The sequence below is a fragment of the Grammomys surdaster genome, unplaced genomic scaffold (genome assembly GCF_004785775.1).
Source record: "Grammomys surdaster isolate TR1022 unplaced genomic scaffold, NIH_TR_1.0 126035, whole genome shotgun sequence".
Classification (NCBI taxonomy): domain Eukaryota; kingdom Metazoa; phylum Chordata; class Mammalia; order Rodentia; family Muridae; genus Grammomys; species Grammomys surdaster.
In genome coordinates, this window is record NW_021620848.1 from 3,024,473 (window position 1) to 3,045,600 (window position 21,128).

Here is a 21,128-nt window from a genome sequence, read left to right on the forward strand (position 1 = left end):
TATCAACCTAGAGTCTGATGGTTGGGGACTTATGGGCCTCTGAGGCACTTAAGAGCTACATTTAACCTGGCCATGTATGCCAATGTAACTACTCACTATCAGAAATCTAGTGTGTGTTGGAGGTGGGGACACTAAAACCTAGAGCCTCCCTTGTATAGAGAAACCCCTAGGCTTATTGGTTTGCCTTTTTGAGACAGGGTATCTCCATGTAGCTCAGACTGGCCTGGGACTTAGAATTCTCTGCCTAGGCCTCCAGGTACTAGGATTACAGGTCTTTACTTCCATACCTGGCCCACTTTCTCTTTTTAAAATAGAAATAGTAACTTCTGACCCCAAGAAGACTATTTTGAGGATCAAGCATAACTACAGAAGAAAAGTCCCAAGGATAGTTCCCCAGCATGAGTTTTCTTTGTGCCCTGGCCTGCCTTCCTGTCTTCTCAAGCATATTTTCTAGACACCAACAGTCATAAGCATCTCTCTAGACTTCCCAAAAAACGTCCCTGAGTAGGCAAAGCATTCTTACCAAGCCAGAATGTCTAGCTTCTTCTCTTGCCAGCAGCCACATCCTAAATTCACACTTGGTTCTAAGAGATGATCAGAGGATCCTGGCAAGGAGTCTTACACAGTGTACTTCTGAGTCTCACCTTTAGCCTCTCAAGTTCAGGTACCAGTTGTCTTTTTCTGCCAGAGCTAGACTCAGTGTGAAGACAACTGACTAATAAAGTAAGCAGCATGTCATGGCCCTATAGCTGACCCAGGGAGAGTTGTTAGGAAGAGACAGGAAGCCCACAGACCTAGAGAAACTGATCGTCTTCTTTCTCCTTCAGTGATATTTTGCTGGCTCGTTAATGTAGACAGTTTCCTATGTTAGGGATAGATATAATATCAATTCTAATCTTGGAACATTTCAGGAGGTCTTCTTCAACTTAGCTTCAGAGCATAAAGATGAGCTCTGATAGAAAAGACCCATGGCTGTTCATCTTAGTGCTAACTGAATTTATTGGTCAAGGGGAAGAAATGCTATGATAGGTCAGACTTGAATCATATGCCACAAAATTAGGGCATTGTTATTAGTAGCCCAACCTTTGCCATGTAAAGTCTCAAAATGGGAATGGAGTACAGAAACAAAGAGCTTACACAGAACCTGAGTAGTCAGAAACAGCAGGTATTACTTCATGATCTCCCCAGGGCATCTTCCTGACCAAGTGATCAGGACCTGAGAGGTTGTACTTTACACTTGTGACTCTTGGCAAACATGAACATACTCTCAGAGGAGGGCAGTGATAACACAGTCCTGTGCTACAGAAGTGCCTGCAGTCAGCTAGGGGACTGATATTCCTGCTCACATTGAAGATGCTTGAGGTAGGACAGACTGGTATCTAGAGTCCCTGGACTTGCATCCTGCAGGGTTTGGGCTCTCAGTCTGGTCCTGCCACCAGCTAGTACTGGAAGCTGAGGCAAATCTCTAAACCTCTTGGAACATCTGTTTTCACTCTTACAAAATAGGCTTGTAGGATGGTAATATGACTAAGCAAATAAAGGCCTTGCTACCAAGCCTCAGGCCTGAATTTTGTGCCTGGGACTCACATGGTGGAAGGAGAGAATTAGCTCTTACAAGTTGTTCCTGGCCCCCACAGCCACACAATGACTTGCCAACCCACATGCATACACACACAATAAATAAACAAATATAACTTTAAAGTTTTAATAGTATTATGGGGACTAGAGATCGGACTCAGCAGTTAAGAGAACTTGCTCTTCCAGAGAACTGAGTTCAATTCCTAACACCCAAGTCAGACAGTTTATAACTGCCCAATTTGCAACTGCAGGGCATCTAATATCCCCTTCTGGCCTTCACAAGTATCTATACACATATGACATATACTTACACTTGTACACACAAAAATAATACATCTTATAAAAGGGCTTCTATGGATGAATCAGTGAGAGTGAGTTCTTGTAAAGCTCAGCAGCTGCTTCATTACATTTCCTGTGACTAGGTTGTACCTGTGAGCTTTCTTGTTCTATGTGGGTTTTATTAGGCCAGTTCTGGATATTGGATGGTGAGCTCCCAGAACCACTGGCCGCCATTAATGTGCTCATTTGTGAGAATATGTCAAGTTTCCAACAAGACAGTCATCAGAGGGATGCAGGGAAAATGGCCCTGCAAAGTGAGGGGGGGGGGGGGGCTTCTGTTGGGCTTCAGGTGAAGGATACAGATAAGAAAATAGACTGTTTTGGGACTCAGTCACATGTTTTCTGAATTCTAGGATGAATGGAGCCAAAGAGAAATTGTGAGTGTGGCAATGGCTCAAGCCCTGGAGGAGGTGCGGAAACAGAGAGAAGAGTTTCAGCAACAGGTAGGTCCCTAGCTGGCTACCAAGGTGCAGGCCAAAACCATGTTCCCCTGCAGTCTCAGTGCCACTGCACCTCCTGTTGTGAGCCCATCAGAGAGACCCTCATATACCCAGGGTAAGGATGTCATCGGTTCTCTAGGAACACAGTCAATTGAAAAATGCCCCATGACTTGTAGGTTAGTAAGAGAAACTCCTACAAGAAACCTTACCCCTTCCTAAATGTTCATGGTTACTTAGTTGTAAAACATTGATTGGAGAAAAGTCCTTAGGGAACTAACAGTCTGATTCTGTCAAGTGGTATATCGCCACCTGCTATCCCTAATGGGTAAGCCAGAAGTGTAGGAAAAACTATATTTGGGGACAAATAGAGCACCTGGCTCTAGTTCTACTGACTAGAGGTCTCCAGTGAGTTCTTGACCAATCTGAGGCCCAGTCACTTCTGGAAAAATCTTAGAGTGATCATACCTTCTGATACCAGCATGAGGTATGCAACAGGCTGGTGAAGTGTGGGTGCTCAGGAAAGGATGTATTGAGAGGCTAACCAGAATTTATACCCACACTCTGGCTATCCCAGCATGGGCCAGTAGGGTAGGGAGGGGAAGGACCCTGTGCAAGGCCGTTTAGGAGAATGGATCGATCCCCATTGCCATAGATTTATTCTAAGCTGCAGGTGTAATGAACGGGTCTATAGGAGAGGGGATTATGTCAGCCCCTCTTATGCTGAGTTTCCTGCTAAGGCCACTGAGCTGACAGCCATCATAGAAGAGAAAAATCAGAGCCTGTGTGAAAAGGATGAGGCACTTCTCCAGAAGGAGCAGGAACTTCGACAGCTGGAAAAAGGTGAGGAATCAACCCCTGGCTAGCAAGTACATTAGTGAGCCAGCCTGTCACAAAGCAGTGTGCAGTCACTAGCTCACTTTGTACTCCCACCACCCTAGGTCACAATTCTGCCCTGCTGCAGATGCATCAGCTGCAGAGGGAACTAGAGACCTTGAAGACTTGCAGGGCCCAGGAGGCAATGCCAGCCACAACAGGAGAGAACCATCTGCCACTGCAGGGCCAGGAGCCACTTGTGAGAGCGATCCCTATACTGGAGGGAGGGTTGCAGGGGGTGGGGGGGTACAGTGTCTGCTGTGCACTGTTAGGGCCCTTCCTTGTGGTAAAGGTGCTCAGCTGCCTAGTGAGCTTGAGACCTATAGGGCCATCTGTGTGGTAGCCCCTGTGTGGTTTGTGTATATGCCAATTGATCACCAAAAACCAGTAGTTTGCCTGGCAGGTACTGGATGGAATCTTCTCATGTGGGGCTGGCACTCCTTCCTCACAGACCTGCAGCTCACCCTCTGCCTTTGTCCCGTTTCCACTGTCCTGTAGGTCATCTCAAAAGCCATGCAGAATTCTGAATATGAGCTTCCAGCTGCAGAAGGAACTCCAAATGGTGAGGTTGGAGCCATGGATCTAAAGCAGCTACAGAAAGAAAAGCAGGATTTAGAACAGCAACTTACAGAGAAAAATAAGGTGAGGACACTACACCTGGCTAGCTATGATAGGTCTGCTCTAGCCCAGCCCTTAGGCTGGAGGTCCAGCTGTTCCTCCTCATTGCTATTACCTCCTCCCCCAAGTCTGCCATCTTTTCTCTAGAGGCTGCTGCTGGTTTTCACCTGTCTTTTTGAGATAAGCCCTCACTGTGTAGCCCTGTCTGGCCTAGAACTCACAGAGATCTACCTGTTCATACCTTTCCAGTCCTGAGATTAAAGGTGTATGCCACCTCAACCTTGAGTCCTGCTTTCAAGAATGGCCAATGGGGAAATTCTGTCATGGTGGTATTCGCCTTTAATCTCAGCACTCTGGAGGCAGAGGCAAGTGGATTCATCTGAGTTCAAGGCCAGCCAGGACCCTCTAATGAAACCTTGTCTCAAAAAGAAAGGGGGAGGGGGAGCAGAGGACAGGACTGAAATGGGGCTCAATAATAGAACACTTGACTAGCTAGTATGCATAAGTTCCATCCCTAGCATTACAAAAATAAAATAAAAATGGAAACCCAGTCACAGAGTAAAGCATGGGCATCCCCTAGAGTTACTATCCCATTACAAATTACCACTATGAAGCCAAGCATGGTTATACATGATTGTAATACCAGTACTTATGAGGTGGACACAGGAAAATAGGAGTTCAAAGTCATCCTCAGTTACATAGCAAGTCTGAAGCCAGTCTGGTATGTATGAGACTCTGCCTCCCCCACCCTCCCAACTCACACCTCTCTCTCTCTCTCTCTCTCTCTCTCTCTCTCTCTCTCTCTCTCTCTCTCTCTCTCACACACACACACACACACACACACACACACACACACACACACAAACCACTGGGGAAATAGAAACAGTGAAAGTAATACATGGGGGGAAAAAAGCTGGACATTCTGATGCACACCTGTAAACCTAGCACTGAATTCAAAGCCAGCCTAAGCTACTTAGGAAGATCCTATCTCAGAACACAAAAAAAGAAACAAATTTTCACTCTTCAGTACAAGAATCAGAGCATAAACTAGAAGTCAAAGAAAATTCTTATTTTGCTCTTACAGTTGTAAGACCTTAGAGATACTTTTATTTAAGACTTTTCCAAGTTACTGGAAAGACAGCTAAGCAGTTAAGAGCACTGGCTGTTCTTGCAGGCTAGGTTTAGTTCCCAGCACCCACATGGCAGCTCAAAGTCCTGTGTTCTTAGACTGGATCTTCCTACGTAGCTCAGGCTGGCTTTGAATTCACAGTAGTTCTCTTGTCTCAGCCTCTCAAGCGCTAGGATTACAGGTGTAACTCCAGTTACAGGGGATTCAGTGCTGCCTTCTGGCTTCCATGAGCTCCTATACTCAGGTGCAGCCCTTAAACGGAGGCAGGTACACACACATATACAAACATTTTTAAAAATAAATCTTTAACAATTTCTCATTGAGTTTGATCCCTGTCACTGAGGAAAATAAAATTCCTGTGTTACAGATTATAAAATTTTAAATTAGGAAAATGAAGCTCAGCCTTTCTAATGAATAATGGGATGTGTAGTAAACCACATTTAAGCCTTGTAATAATAAACCCATTGATTAAATATAAAAATAAAGGGGCTGGAGAGAAAGCTCAGTAGTTAAGAGCACACTTATTGGGCTGGACATCTCTCAGCAGTTAAGAGCACCGACTTTTCTTCCAGAGGACCTGAGTTCAATACCCAGTAACCATATGGTGGCTCATAACCATCTGTAATGGGATCTGATGCCCTCTTCTGGTGTGTCTGAAGACGGCTACAGTGTACTCATACATTAAATAAATCTTTTGTTTGTTTGTTTTTTGTTTTTTCGAGACAGGGTTTCTCTGTGTAGCCCTGGCTGTCCTGGAACTCACTCTGTAGACCAGGCTGGCCTCGAACTCAGAAATCCACCTGCCTCTGCCTCCCAAGTGCTGGGATTACAGGCATGCGCCACCACTGCCCAGCCCTAAATCTTTTTTAAAAAAGCACACTTATCCAGAGAACCTGGGTTCAATTCCCAGCATCCACATGGCAGCGCCAGCCCCATGGGATCTGACACACCCTCAAGCAAAACATCCATACACATAAAATTAATTTTGAGAAAAAAAAATGGAATATGTTCTGCAGAGGCACTCACAGCAGCACTTTCAAAGTATATGAACACTACCAATAGTCCTAAGGACCCAGCACACAAGGTTGGGTGTGGGGAGTGTACTGTAGAGAGAACAATAATACTGTGGCCCCTCAGGGGCCTTGGAAAGCAAAGGGTAGAACAGCAAGAAAGGAAGGCAGCTCAAGGGATAAGAAGAATGAGCCTTCAGGAGGGTCTCTGAAGACCTTCTAACTTAACACTGACACCTGGCTTTGGGGTGGGTTACCTCAGATTATGAAGCAGATGCAGCAGAGGATGCTGGAACTTAAGAAGACTCTGCAGAAAGAGTTGGTGAGTACCTTCCATGCCCTACCCCCCACCAACTCCCATACCCTCCCTTGATTCTGGTCCATCCGTGGTCCTTGGCTACCTGATGTACTCTCTCAGCTGATTGCAGAGATCAGGTGTGGACTGGTGGGAGTACAGTCTTAGATCTTGAGAAGGGTTCTTGTGAACCAAGTGTCCACGTGACTGTGGGCAAAGGTCTGAGTCTGCCTTCTCCATAACTGCCTGTGTTCTCGAATAGATAGAATAACATGACCTAGTTTATCCTCTAAGCCACTGACCCCAAGAGGAAGAGCAGAGCCTTCCTTAGGTTCAGGCAATTCTAGTTAAGGGTCTTTTCACCCAGTGATGTGGACAGTCAGTCAAGGAACAATAGATGATCACAGCTGGGGCTAGAGAACCTGTGATACTAGACCTAGCTTGAGGGGTTTGACACGGCACCTCTCCCATTGCTTTTCAGAAAATCAAACCTGATAGTGAGCTTTTTGAGGTCCGGGAGAAGACAGGCCCTGAGATACCAAATATGGCCCCTTCTGTCACTAATAATACGGACCTGACTGATGCCCGAGAGATCAACTTTGAATATCTTAAACACGTTGTTTTAAAATTCATGTCCTGTCGAGAATCTGAGGTAAAAGCTTCCAAGCTGCTTTTGGGAGGATGGAGGTGGGGTGGTTGTAGAGTTCTGCATGGCTTCCCTCTCAGCCCAGTTCTGCCTTTTCCCCTTGTACTCATCCTTCAGTACTGACCTGCTGAGCAGATCATGATGGGAAGTGGCTCCTGGGGAGATGTGGTTCCCCTCTGAATTCTAGCTTGAATGCTGCTGAAGCCAGAGACCTATAAATAATAGTCTGTCCACCATGAAGAAGAGGGTAGGATGTTCTCTTGGCTCTCAGTCCTCAAAGTGAGATGACTCAGAGCTGGAGCTCCACCCACCACTTCATCCTCGTGAAACAAGGGAACAAGAATGCTGCTGTTTAGCCCCTAACTGCCTGCCTACCCCGCAAGACCTATGGCAGCAAAAGTGGGTTTTGTTTCAGGCTTTTCATCTCATAAAAGCAGTGTCAGTGCTGCTGAATTTCTCACAAGAGGAGGAGAATATGCTCAAAGAGACTCTGGAATATAAGGTGAGTTTCCCGGATGTGCTGTTTCCATTGCTGGATGAAGTTGATCAGGCAGTTGAAAGAACATTCTTTAGCCTAATGTTCTTTCCTTTGTCACCACCAGACTTTGTTCATCACAGCATTTCATTGATGGCACTTTCTCAACTGCTCCAGTTATGACTGGTACCTACACTTAACATTTTTCCCCCTGGGCTAGGGTGTAGCTCAGTGGTAAAGTGCTTGCCTAGTATGTGCAAAGTCTCAGGTTGACCGACAGCACAACAAACCCTGTGAAATTCCTAAGGCACCTCCATAAATGCTATAATGGAGTGAGAGAAACCTCCTACAGTTCCATTGTCTTCTCAACTGTCTTTCTACAGTTCTTCCCCTAAATCTGAGCTCTTGGCCCTGCACATTGGAGGCTTTTTGGTTACTCCTCTTACAAACTGGAGTAACTAAAAGACAAGGGCCGTTTCTGCTCCCACTGCATGTAGTTGTTTCTTAGCTCAGAAGCCTTTTCTGTTTCAAATGCAGATGTCTTGGTTTGGATCCAAACCAGCTCCCAAGGGCAGCATCCGGCCATCTATCTCCAACCCTCGGATACCATGGTCCTAGACCCACTCAAGGATAGAGCTACATGAGCTGACACTCTTCCTGTGAAAAGAATACTGACACAGCAGACTGGGTGGGTTTATAAATGGATGTAACTGCAGTATTTTGTACAAGTGTCTAGACAGTTTACAAGACTTTAGGCCCACCTCCTGGCAGATTGATAATGAACTTCAGAGGGAGCTGACTCTATCAAAATGGTCACTAAACACGAGAAGGAATCCTGGGCACTGCCCAGATTTCCACAGTGCTGCTAATATCCCAGCTCTGGCCAGCTGCAACTGAGTCCTCTATCTTTTAACATAGCACTTAAAATTGAAGTGATTGACATGTCAGGTGAAAACTAATTATCAAGCAGAGGTAACATGACTGAAGGTGGAAATAGTCCTTTCATAAAAAGCCAACTCAAGGGTGGTCTTTGGAGTCCCTTCCCACTAGCATGTCTGGGTTTTCATGCACTGTTGCCTCTCAAGAAAGTATCATTACACTTTGTTTCCCCAACCACCTAGAACTTGAGATGTGTCCATCTCATAGGTTGCGGGGCCAGTGTGGACTAACTTTCCAGTCCTGAGAAAACTAGCAAGCAGACGGAATGATCTCTACGTATAGCACCAAATACACTCAATTGCCTTCTTAATGAATGTACTCGTCTCGGATGGGTTGCTGGTAAACCATTTTAAAACTATTTTTGTAGCAAAAGTTCTTCACTATTATAAACATGTCTTCTGTATTATAAAATCCATTTAAAAAGGAAAATCAGAGCTTCAAGTCTTTCTAGTGCCAGGACACATGCCCCTTGGTAATTTTTCTTGCCTTCTGTGGTACCTGCTCTTTGAAGCAGTAGTTTCTCCAGCTTTGCTCTGAATTCTCTCATATTACCACTGAGCAAATGCCAGTCACACTTCTACTTAAGAACAACCTGCTGAATTCAATGGAAGCAGGCTGTCCCTCTCCTACCCTCGTTATTTCTGATGACACTACATTGATACATAGCACCCAGGCAGTCCAGCTGGCTGCCACACTTGATAGCACACATGCCTCCATTTTAGCTGATAGAAACATGTTCAGTTTTGTACTTGTTCTGGATAAGCCACATCAGATTCCAAGGGAAGCCATGTGATTGAGTTTGATGAAAGTTTCATTAACTAATAATTGGAGCTTCTAAAGTTACTGTGTATCTATGTAAATTTATGTTCTTCAACTTAAAGTCAACATTTATGTACATGCATATGATGTGTTGTACAGAAATCCGTTTTTGCATCATTTGCCTTCTAAATCTAAATCAGGATGGCATTGCTTTGGCTGTGGCTCTTCTTACAGAGGTTTCCCTTTAGGATGCCATTTCCCATTTAGTGGAGACATGAAACCAGAGTCCCAATGTTAAGTGATTTTGAAGAGGAAGACGTAGCTTCTCCAAGTAGGATTCCTTCCCTTCCTCCTGTCCCTGGTAAGAAACCCCAGAGGACTGAGCAGTCCACAGCCCTCCAGAGGCAGCTGCATTTCCAGCTGTGGAAGCCCTTTCTATACCTTAGGTTTCTCAGACCCTTGAACTGGTGTGTCCATCTTTGTCTCTTTCTCTCACACCCACCCACACACATACACACACCCCACACACACACACCTACCTGCAAGGTGTGGTGTGGCTGTGGGGCCCACTCATTTAGAATGGTTTTCCTGCTGCATGTTGAGCTCCTCCAGCACTAGAAGAGTGCAGTAGCTATTCCAAGTGGCTTCATGCACTTTACTTCTATAAACTTTGGTAAGAGACAGTGTGTAGCCCTTTACATATGAGCACTGGACTGTGATCTTACTACCAATGTAAATAGGGGTGGCGTTATCTAAAGACTGCTGTAGCAGAGTTATTTGTGGTGCAATACTTTTTGATTAAAGCTCTTCAAGATGCAACTACAGTGAGTTTTACTTGATAAAGCTTGAGATGTGTTTATTTTGACATGTCAAATCTAGTACTTCTGGGGGTTTTTGTTTTTTGTTTTTGAGACAGGCTCTCACTGCATAGCCCTGCCTGTCCTGGAACTCATTCTGTAGAGCAGACTGGCCTCAAACTCAGAAGATCCACCTGTGCCTCCCAAGTGCTGAGATTAAAGGTATGTGCCACCACCACTCAGCTTTGTACTGAACATCACATTTCAAGGATTACAGATGTTTGTCTTTCAAAAGGAAGCAAGTTCCTCAGATTAAAGATGAATAAATATGTGATTTAATGACCCATTGGACTAGACTTACCACTCAAGCATCAGTGGTTCTACAGAAGATCTAGGAAGGGCAGGGCCAGTGGCACTTTGGCCACAGAGCTGCAGTAATATGAATGGGGGCCTCTGCCAGCATTTATGCTGCAATTTATGTGCTAAGGAGCACTTACTTTATGGCTAAGAGCTGACTGTTATTACTGAGATTTAGAACAGACCCTACATCAGGAGATAGTGACCAGAACTTGCCCAAGACTATACCTGTAATCATACAAACGGATGACTTTTGAAGCTTCAATCATTAAAGGTTTGGCACTTTATTAAATAAGCTCCAAAATTACATACAAATCAAAATAGTAAGAAAAATAAACACTCAGCAAAATGTCTCTCGGTAGCATCCAGCACCACTGTAGCTGAAGTATGGCATAGCTGTGGCATAGCCTTGCTTGCTCTCCCTCTCCCCAAGGGATGGCAGGACAGAGACACCTGTACCCCTTTCACATCAGCTTTCCAAACCAAACTATCATCATCCATTACTATCCCTTTCTTTACCATTTAACATACAGAGAACACACAGCAATGAATAGACTAATAAGCCAAGAGCTTTATTGATGCAGCAGGCACTTTACAATGAACCCAAGAGAGCCCATCTTCTCTGAGAAGACAGGATGTCTGTACAAACTCTCAGGTTTTTTCCACTTCAGAACCCAAGCTCTCTCCTTTTCACCACAGCCCTTGGATCTGCACCTGCCCAAATAGTCCCTCCCCATTTCAAACAAACAGACAGTGCTCACAGGTACACCTGACATAGCCTGATAGTCAAGTGTTGGTTCTGTGTTACTCTGTAGACAAAGGCAGGAATTTAGGAATCAATAAGACAATATCTCCCTCCACCTCAAAAGTAAAATACATTCCAGCAGATGTGTCCTGAAGTATTTAGATGGGAGTTCTAGGAAGATGGTCCACTGTCAGTCCCTTCTTCACCAGCCTGGGCATCCAAAATTCTTCTCAAGGTAACAGGATTCTTTTTTTTTTTTTTTAAACAGTCTTTCTTGCTGTAAGAACTCTTATAATGGAGCCTAGTCCTCCTACAGCTAAGGCCTGTGGAGACAGGAAAAGGAAACATGTCAAATGGTACCTGATTGGCCAGAGGGGAGCTTCACTCACCCTGGAGATGAGGACACATATTCCCAGACCTCAATCCCACCATGTCACTGGCTTGCTGAGAGAGATCCAGTTCTAGGGAGAGCCCTGACTTAGAGCCAAGGTTCCCAAAAGTTGCCAGCTCTTGAAGCAATAGAACTGGCTTGGGACCACTGACCCCAAGCATACAGAAAACCTGAATTTCCTTGTACCATGCTCATTGCTTCTAGCCTGTCAGCACCTGCCTATCCATGGAAACGCACAGCAACCCACAGAGAACTGCCTACTGACAGGCTGACATCAAAATCGATCACATCACAGTGGTAAAAGGGCCTAACTACCTCACCACCAACAGCAACTTCTGAGCCTAAGCAAAGATGAGGCTCAGCACCTACCAACAGGGCCAGAGGCCACAGCCCAACACTTGGCTGGAAACTGACCTACCTGTAAAAGCAGCATTCTTAAAACTCAGTATTGCCAAGGGATATAATATAGTTCAGTACAAGAGCATTTGCCGAACACATACCAGAACCTTGGATTTGTCTCTACCATAGGGAAGAAAGTCTCAGGCTCAAGATGTACTTCAGTTGGTGGAATAATGCTCAGAATGCATAAAGTCCAGGATTCCATCCCAGCACCATGTAAAACTCAGTATGGTGGTACATGCCTACAATCTCTGCACTAAGAACAAAAGTTCAAGGCCATCCCCAGTTTAAAAAAACAAATTTGAAGCCAACCTGAGCTACATGAGACTCTTACAAATTTCATGCTGAACCAATGCCAAGAACTGTGTTCACCAGAGTCTGGAACCCATAAGTGGTGGGTATATTTGCTGAACTGTTATAGGGCTGGGGGTGGTGTGCAGGTGACACAGACAGGACAGAAGTTTGACACGTGCCTTGGTCCTCTATCCTTCAAGTAAAGGACAAAAAAAAAAAACAAACAAACACCTTTTTTGCTTCAAGTGAATGAAAGCTGTAATAAATGACTCCAATTTCTGCCAACTGCTCCTTCTGGCAGTGAGACTGGGCCTATATTTTTAAGATGTCTTCAACTCCTCCTTTTCAGCAGCTCTCTTCCACAAGCAAAAGAAACATGAGGTCCCAACTAAGCCCCTTCCTACCTCATTATGCGACCTGCCCCTGTCCTATATCAAGGGTAGTTTTCCTGCCTAGCCTAAAAATCCACAGGTAAAAAGCAAAAATAATATGTCTGTATTTAAAGATCCTCACTAGATGCTTCCAGGGTAAGGTGAATGAATGTTCAGTGACAAAGTTTAGGCCTACCATTCCCAAATGCCCATCAGGCCGTCCTACATCTATTCTTGAGTCTGGCTGCTCAGTGTGAACCCTGGGGGAACTGCAAGCTACAGTGAAGCAATGCAGTCACGTACCTTTTCATGCCACTGGAGTAACACTGCACTGCTATTTTCTGTGGGCTTCTCAAACCCTTTATAAATGTACTTCATTAGCAAGTCAATGCCATTTCTGTCCAGTGACTGCACAGCCTGCTCAATTTCGCTGCTCTTAAAGTTTGTGAGTACTTTCAGGACTACACCCTGGGCTCGTTCCTATAAAGGAAGGAAAAAGTGAATGAGGCCAGGAGCTGCAATCCTAACACTACTACAGAAACCAATAGACAAAACATGCCAGAAACACCAACCCTTTCTAATTCATCCCGGATAGAGCTACACAGGTAAGCTAAACAACTTTGGCTTTAAATTTCACTTATTTTTACAAATAAGTGATTGCACTTACTGTGGAGAAAACAAGTAGTTTACTATAGGTATATGACTTTCTCTTGTATGGTGTCAGGGCTTGAACCCAGGACTATACATGTGCTAGGCAAACCCTAAGACTTTAAGGTTATCAAGTCACCCACTGCACCAGTATCTGAGAAGGGGGAGAGCAATGCCAAGTAGCAGCACACTCCCAGTGATGCAGAGTTACTGTCCAGGTCCCAGGAAGTTCAAACTACTGCTAAGAACACAATCAAAGTCCTAGTGCTGACAGTTGCAGCACAACCTCTTTACCTTCACAGCTTGATTCTTGGTGTTGATTGGAGAGTTCCGCAAGGCTGCATGGAACGCCCGAAGCATGTCTCCTGTGCATCAAAGCCAGTTAAGGATGGCTAGACTCAAACATGTCCATGCTTTCATTAATGACCTCGCTTCATATACAGCTTAAGAGTAGTTAAAGGGATCTTATCCATACCATCCGCTGTCTCCTGCTGGCCTCTTGCAGGCAGGCACAGGCTGCTATAACCCTGACCTTTCCTGAGCCACAGGAAGGAGTAGAGGGGACCTCTGCCAACCTGCAAGCTCTTCCTGAAGTATCTCCCTGAAGCTTCCTCCACCAAAAACAAAAAACAAAAACAAAAAACAACCTGCCCTCTTTTGTGTTAGAATCTAATAGAGCCTGAAAGGAAGAGTATTAGCTCAGGACCCCCAATACCAAGTTCTCAGCATAATGGAAAACTTGGGCAGAGAATATGAGACAAACATGGGGGAGAGATGAGGGAGAAGGGGAAAGAACCAAGGGAAAAGGGGGCAAAGGTATTTGTCCCAGAGAATGAGGACAAAGGACTGCTTCTGGATAGAGACAACAGATAGAGTACATAGGAAAATTGTGGTTTATAAAGGTAAAATGAACCAGGTAGTTGTTGTGCACACTTTTAATCCCAGCACTCTGAGTTTGAGGCCAGCCTAGTCTATAGTGAGTTCCAGAGCAGCCAAGATTATACAAAGAAACACCTCAAAAAATAAAGGTATAAATGGGAAAACCCATTATTAGAATGAGGTGTTTCGTTTTAATTGGGCATGTTAATTAGGTGAGCCAAAGGGGGCTTTTGACTGCTGGACTTCAGTACTTTGATAGCTGGGCCTTGGTAGTCAGCCTCAGGAGTAGGAAGTAGCCAAATAGGGCCAAATAGAATTTGGGGGCTAGCTTCAAGAATGCAATCTGTTTTTAGCAAGAGCAAGGTCTGCCAGAGCCATGCTTGCCACATTCAAGCTAGTGAGAGTCATCCCTTCGGAGACTACCTGCACATCCTTAGTGCTAGGCAGTCTCTGCTCTACAGGATCTTCATGGCAAATCATGCACAAATGGACAGCAAGGAATTGTCACCCTCTCTCATTCTAAAATGGAATAGAAACGTAAACACATCTTAATAGATTTGTTTTGTTTTTCAAAGCAGGGTTTTCCTATATACCCCAATCTTGTCCTGGAACTTGTCTGTAGACCGTGAACTCAGAAATCCACCTGCCTCTGCCTCCTGAGTGCTGATATTAAAGGCATTTGAGCTACCACAACCAAGGCTACACATAAACACATCTTCACTCCGTGCCTCTTATCAAACTGCTAAAGAAATCAAGTAGTCAAGTATACCTCCCAGGATAGGCCTAGTAGTTCATGCCTTTAAATCTCAGCACTTAGATTCAAAGCCAGCCAGAGCTACCTAGTTAAAACCTGTCTCAAGGGGGGGTAGAGAAGTTGCAAGGTCTCACTTTGGCCCACAAAATGCTCCCTTGCCCCACAAACCTTAGATAGAATCCTAATTTCAAATTCACTGCTGAGTTCTGAATACCCAGCACACAAAAGAAAATTACAATCTAGGTTATATCCCCAAAGGTTACACCTATTTTAAACTGAATTACATCAGCCAACTTTCATTTCCTCCTGTGAAACACTGGCTTAAGCCAAAATGCTTCAAAAATAGAACAAGGAATGACTCTGCCCAATCAGGTCTTTACTTTTGTCCATGTAGCAATGCCCATGTGTGAACAACTAGCTTCTGGTGCAAACCTGAATTCCCAGATCCCCTAATGAGTGTCATCTTGAAAAGCTAGTCTGTACTACCAGGCAAGTCACTCCCTCACCAAGTCACCATGTTGGAATGGACCTACCTTTCAGGGTAGATAGGTGCCCCCACCTTTTATCTTTAGTTTTGGATTTCTTTTTCCTCAGACAAACAAGGACTAGTCCTGATACAGCCACTAATAGCCCTCTACCCCATAACTTTTCTAACTTGGTATTCCCCAAGCAATAAGCAGGGTCCCATAAGCTTAACAGTACATGTGGACTAACAATCATTTCACTCACAAAGTAGATGATAGGGAAGGGCAGAAATGATATAATTAGTCCATAAGGATGAAAACGTTAGGTTTAGTACTGCAGCTTGTCAAGCAACCACTGACAACCAAAGGCCAACAAGTGCTGGGTAGAATGAGGAGCAGAGAAGCACCTCTACAATTCTACAACGTTTACTAAACTAGCGTCCATACCCAGATGGCTTCCAGTAATTTCAGAGAACAGGCTGTGGCAACTGAAGAACCCTCTAGACCATTCTCAGCCATGGCCCTACAGCCATTTTAAACCAGATGATTCTTTCATGTATGCTGCAGGATACTTAGCAGCTTCCCTGGCCTCTAAACCTAAAGTTTCCAGTAGCATCCTAAAACTGTAATAATCAAAATGTCCCCAAACATTGCCAAATTTTCTTGGGGTGGAGTGAAAAAACTACCAAATCCCTCAAAACCACTGCTCTACAGTCCTACTTCAAGGACCAGAAGCTGTTTCACTGAGAAAGAAAATGAGCTACAATGATACTTTAAAACTGCTGGCGTGAAGGAAAAGAATCTCCGTGGGGGGTTTTGGATCCAGGACCAGATATCTGCAGTCACATTTCACCTTATTCTAAAAACCCTCTGGAACAAAAGCCTGACTTCTGCCCTAGAGACAATGAAACTGAGTCTGAGGGGAAATTACCTGCCCCAAGAGTCACAAAACTACAATTCAGAGCTGCCCATCAAATCCAAGCCTTTTTCTACAATCTCTTGGCCCTACAACATCCTGAACCCAATTTTTGGAGGACACCTGCTGTGTGTTCGGTGTTACTCCCATTGAAGTGGCAAGACCAGCATAGTTGTGTCTATCACTTAAGAGAAGAATGCTGAGGTTGAGGGGGTATGTGACCCGCAGAAGTTAGAACAGGTTAGATGCTGCCTATGTGGATGCACAGCAGGTTGCTTGCTTGCTTTTTCTTTTTTTTTTTTTTTTGATTTGGTTTTTCGAGACAGGGTTTCTCTGTGTAGCCCTGGCTGTCCTGGAACTCACTCTGTAGACCAGGCTAGCCTCGAACTCAGAAATCCGCCTGCCTCTGCCTCCCAAGTGCTGGGATTAAAGGTGTGCGCCACCACTGCCGGAGCACAGCAGTTTTCTATCTCCACACTCTGCTCTTCCACAGTGACAGTTCCCAGACAGCCCCGAGACTACCACCTCCTAACGTCTCCTAAAACTCATATGAGGCTCTATAGATTGAATGCACCTGACAGGGACTGAATTACTAGTCCCATCCTTCTGCCTACCTGGGCCTGACATCTGCTAGGGTTTCAATTCTCATCTGCTAGCCTCCTTTCTCCCAATCCCAAGAGGTACACTCTCCATGGTAACAAGGCTTCTGACACTGCCATGAGTGTAGAAGCCATCTCTATAAGCTAACCCAATGCCTCTAAGCTGCCTCAAAAAAAAGAAAGAAAGAAAGAAAGAAAGAAAGAAAGAAAGAAAGAAAGAAAGAAAGAGAAAGAGAGAGAGAGAGAAAAGAAAAAACAGCGCCTTCAACAAGTCCCAGCAACAACAATACCAAGGCAGCAGCTAACAGACCCCAGTCTCTTCATCGATATTAGGATTCTGGCCCAAATGCATCGTTCTGGAGCCTTGTCAACAGTGACTGTACATAAACCAGGATACTTAGCAGCCTACTAAAAGGATACCCTGACCATACTAAAAACCAATGTTCCCTCTGTGGGCCTGCTCATGACCCAATTTAACCATTTGAATGGTGCAGGAAATAGAAGTCTGAAATCTCCACATTTCAAAAGCACATTCCTGTTCAGTCGAAAAGGGTTCTTTTCAAGATATATTAGAGGAGCACTATAGGACTCCTCCCAAAAGCAGTACACCTGACACCCAGGCTGAGTCAACTGATTAAACACCCAGAACCTGATTTATATACAGCAAGAGCCTCCAACCCTATCCTAGCAAGTGCGGGGGAGGGGTACACACTTCCTGTCAAGTTATTTGAATAAAGAAAAAAAAATCTTCCTGTGAGAATAAATCAGTTTCCTGTGGTGCTCAAACTGCTAAGAGACCAAGCCAGCTGTGACAATCACCTCTATTTTTACTCTTCTGTTCTAAATGCTTGTTTTCTGTGGCCACCAGCAGTCATTTTCAGTCGCGGGGAGCCACTTTTACACTTGACACTGGTATAGTGTTTTTGAGCTCTGAATCACTAGCTTTTTCTACGCTTTCTGCACAAGGCGGTTAATGGCAGAGTCGCATTACTTGTTGAATGTACTCGGCCCATTAAAGGCCCAAAACCCAACGTGCTGAGGAACGTGGCGACAGGTGAGAAAAGGTAGCAGGCAATATCACACCTGAGGGCTGGTCCTAAAGCAGCACCTCCTCCACCTCCGCCCTCTAGTCAGTCTTCAACCATCCACCCACCTATTTTCACGCCGGGCTGCAATTGGGCCCAAGAAAGCCAGTTAGACAAGCGCAGGAGGGCAGTGGCCCTGGCTGCCAAGGTGGTTCACCTCGGTCCCTCCTGAGGACCAGCCCCGGGAGTGACCCTGCTTACTACAAGGAGGGATAGAGGGATACCAAGGCCGATGCAGGGCCACCCTGAAGGATGTGGAGAGCGGCCGAGCAGAGTGAGACGAGCTCCAGGGCTGCGCTGCTGAGAAAGGCGTGAGGCCACCAACGACGGACCCAGAGAGCCTGGGACTGGCAGGAACCGGGAGGGGGAGGGGCGGAGGTCAGGGGTCTGGGGCTGGGGTGATCAGGGTGCGAAGGCCGAGACGGGCCGCCGCGCCGGGAAGGATATTGCCGCAGGAGCCCGTCTACCTCGCAGGGGTCGGGGCCTGGCTCGCCCGCCGCCGCTGCTGCCTCTTCGTGCTCGTCTACAAATTTGTTCTCGTCAAATTCGTCGATATCCACTCGGCGGAAGCGTGAGGACAGTGTGTTCCGGGCCATGGCGGGAGCGCGGCGGCCACTCAGCCGCCTAGGCTTCGCTCCGTACCGGCTCCGCTCCGCACCGGCTCCGCTCGGGGGCGGGAAGCGGCCGCCCGGTACCTCCTCCCCCTCCTCCGCGCGCAGCCGCCGTCGCCCGCCCACTTCCGGGATGCGCCGGAACCGGAAGCTCTTGAGGGCGGGGCTGCGCCGCAGGACTGTGGATCGCTGGGGTAGTGTTGCTGGTCGTTGTAGCCGTTACTCTATCCTTCCAGAAGCCAGGCTGCAGGTACAGTCAGCGCGTCTGTCCGCTTTGCGCTGAGGGATGAGAGGGAGTGAAGCGCAGTGCCGGAGTCTCTTAAACGCTAACCGCACCAACAGACAAAAGGACCCACAAGAGACTTCTTTGCTAAAAGTAAATGGCTTTAAAGGCATTAATGTAAAAAAAAAAAAAAAAAGCAGAGGCAGGCGGATTTCTGAGTTCGAGGCCAGCCTGGTCTACATAGTGAGTTCCAAGACAGCCAGGACTACACAGAGAAACCCTGTCTCGAAAAAAAAAAAAAAAAAAGGCATTAATGTGTAACCCAGGGGCTGACAGGACGGACGCTTGATGACATCTTTTCTTGTGGATGTACCGACCCCTGCGGCCGTTCCGTGGCCATCTGTACTCCTGACTGAAGAAGCACATTTTAGGAAGGGAAAGTTACAGAATTCCCAGGATCTTATTTCAGCCGTAGGCTGAAACGAATCTTTATTTGTAATTATACGAAAGCTATTGTATTTTCACCTAATAGAACTCGAGTAAAAATCAGGTAAAACGTGGTTTTGCTTTGCACAGTTCTCCTTGAACTTCAAATAAAAAACTGCCAGGCTGATGCACCCGAACCTTTGGGATGCACGCTCCCATGGGGGCAAGTAGACGCTGAATAAAGTCTCATCCTGGATGTAGTCCTGCCCCACACCTAAGAAGTAATATGGGACACAAACTGATCAGAAGATAGAAGAAATTCTTATCCCCAGAACACTTTTTTTTTTATTATTTTACATGAGTATTTTGTCTGCAAATGTTTCTGTGCACCATGTGGGTGTATTGCCTGCTGCAGGCCAGGAAAAGATGTGGGATCCTTCTGTGTTTTTTGTTTTGTTTATTTTTTGGTTTTTCGAGACAGGGTTTCTCTGTGTAGTCCTGGCTATCCTGGAACTCACTCTGTAGACCAGGCTAGCCTCGAACTCTCGAACTCAGAAATCCGCCTGCCTCTGCCTCCCAAGTGCTGGGATTAAAGGCGTGCGCCACCACCGCCCGGCTTGGGATCCTTTCGGAACTGGAATTACACAGATGGTTGCTAGCCACCACGTCTTATGTGTATTGGGAATGGAACCCCAGGTCCTCTGGAGGAGCAACCAATGCTCTTACTTGCCCAGCCATCTCTCCAGCCCCTCCCATAGAACATCTTGGTCAGAAGGAACTTAGTACCAGAAATACTTGTTTGACAGGAAAATAGTCTCAAATAAGCTAGTGAATGAAATAATGTTCTAGCTTGTGTTCACAGATGTTCATCAGGCAAATAGGATTTTGTCTGAGACAGGGTTTCTCTGTTCTGCCCTGGCTGTCTTGGAACTAGATCTGAAAACCAAGCTGGCCTCAAACTCTGAAAGATCCACCTGCCTCTGCCTCCCAAGTGCTGGGATTAAAGGTGTGCATCACCAATGGCCGGCAGATAGGATTTTAAATCTATGATATAAAATCTGCTGTGGTGCTCAGAGTCCTGATCCTCGGGAGACTAAGCCAAGAGGATCAAGCATCTGTATTTAGTGAGTCCCTGCCTCAAAACAAACCCCAGGCTGGAGAGCTGGCTCAGTGGTTGAGAGTTCCTGCTGCACATAGCCAGTAATGTGGCACATGCCTCTTATCCCAGCACTTAGGAGGCAGTGACAAGGGGTTCTTGTGAGTTCTGGATAGTTGGGTCCACATAGTTCCAGATCAGCCAAGACTACACAGTGAAATCTTGTCTCCAAAAATTAAAAAATAAATAAAAACTTCTACTCTTAGAGAAGACCTAGGTTCAGTTCCCAGCATCCCCATGGCAACTCAACAGTGTTCAGCAACTCCACCTCCAGGGAAATCAGTCACCCGGCACTGCACACATGATACCTGTAAAAATAAAAAAAATTTTTAAAAGCTGTCTTATTAATTACATCAGGGATGGCAAAATGCTGAAAATTACAGTACCTGTAAATTTTTTGTCTTCAAAGATGGGAATGTAACCCAATACTTGGGGGATTCAAAGACATTATGAATCCTAGGTTTAATCCTAGTACCACAAAAAATTTCCAGAAAGATGCATAATCGTAACTCTAGTAGAATCCTGATCCATCTGTGAAGTTGCACCTTTAGACTTCATTTAAACCCAATCCACACGCTGCTCATTTCTCCTTATCCCACTTACAAAAGGCCTATTAACTCATTCCATCCAGCCAGCATCCACATCCTGGCCTGGAGAGCATTAAACCCTCAGAGACCTTCAAGACTGGCTCTGGAGGGCTAGAGATGGCTCCAGTTAAGAGCACTGGCTGCTCTTCCAGAGGTCCTGAGTTCAATTCCCAGCAACCACACAGTGGCTCACAAACATCTGTAATAAGATCTGGTGGCTTCTTCTGGTGTGTCTAAAAAGAGCAACAGTGTACTCATTTAAATAAATCTTAAAAAAAAAAAAAAAAAAGACTGGCTCCAGAAGAAACAGGCACACAAACATGGC

At 45.6% G+C, this 21,128-nt stretch overlaps 2 protein-coding genes across 8 annotated transcripts in view; one reads left to right on the forward strand and one right to left on the reverse strand.

The window, feature by feature from the left end:
• Golga1 (golgin A1) overlaps positions 1 to 9,940 on the forward strand; it is a 47,813-nt gene extending 37,873 nt beyond the window's left edge. For 4 of the 7 annotated variants that reach the window (XM_028754679.1, XM_028754683.1, XM_028754680.1 and 1 more), the window contains 8 exons: positions 2,271 to 2,360; positions 3,095 to 3,197; positions 3,296 to 3,429; positions 3,729 to 3,872; positions 6,250 to 6,309; positions 6,764 to 6,934; positions 7,344 to 7,430; positions 7,941 to 9,940. In XM_028754679.1, the coding sequence (XP_028610512.1) occupies positions 2,271 to 2,360; positions 3,095 to 3,197; positions 3,296 to 3,429; positions 3,729 to 3,872; positions 6,250 to 6,309; positions 6,764 to 6,934; positions 7,344 to 7,430; positions 7,941 to 8,021 (870 nt within the window). In that variant the 3' untranslated portion in view covers positions 8,022 to 9,940. Of the gene's footprint in view, positions 1 to 2,270; positions 2,361 to 3,094; positions 3,198 to 3,295; positions 3,430 to 3,728; positions 3,873 to 4,728; positions 5,165 to 6,249; positions 6,310 to 6,763; positions 6,935 to 7,343; positions 7,431 to 7,940 lie in introns of those variants that run through there. The other 3 variants (XR_003709660.1, XM_028754682.1, XM_028754684.1) reach the window with 3 other exon arrangements.
• Positions 9,941 to 10,519: 579 nt separating this feature from the next.
• On the reverse strand, positions 10,520 to 18,484 carry Arpc5l (actin related protein 2/3 complex subunit 5 like). The gene is made up of 4 exons (XM_028754688.1): positions 18,248 to 18,484; positions 13,398 to 13,470; positions 12,759 to 12,935; positions 10,520 to 11,323 (listed from the first exon to the last, which is right to left on the reverse strand). The coding sequence occupies exons 1-4, from the start codon at positions 18,394 to 18,396 to the stop codon at positions 11,261 to 11,263; spliced, it is 462 nt and encodes a 153-aa protein (XP_028610521.1). The 5' UTR covers positions 18,397 to 18,484; the 3' UTR covers positions 10,520 to 11,260.
• Positions 18,485 to 21,128: the final 2,644 nt, after the last annotated feature.

What these genes read in the sequence shown, in the direction of transcription:
- Arpc5l (XM_028754688.1), bottom strand. Translation starts at nt 18,396, where the DNA reads ATGGCCCGGAACACACTGTCCTCACGCTTCCGCCGAGTGGATATCGAC. An exon ending in CCAAGAATCAAGCTGTGAAG is followed by an intron (nt 12,936 to 13,397) that starts GTAAAGAGGTTG and finishes CTTCCTTTATAG; the next exon opens with GAACGAGCCCAGGGTGTAGT. An exon ending in TACTCCAGTGGCATGAAAAG is followed by an intron (nt 11,324 to 12,758) that starts GTACGTGACTGC and finishes CTGTCTCCACAG; the next exon opens with GCCTTAGCTGTAGGAGGACT.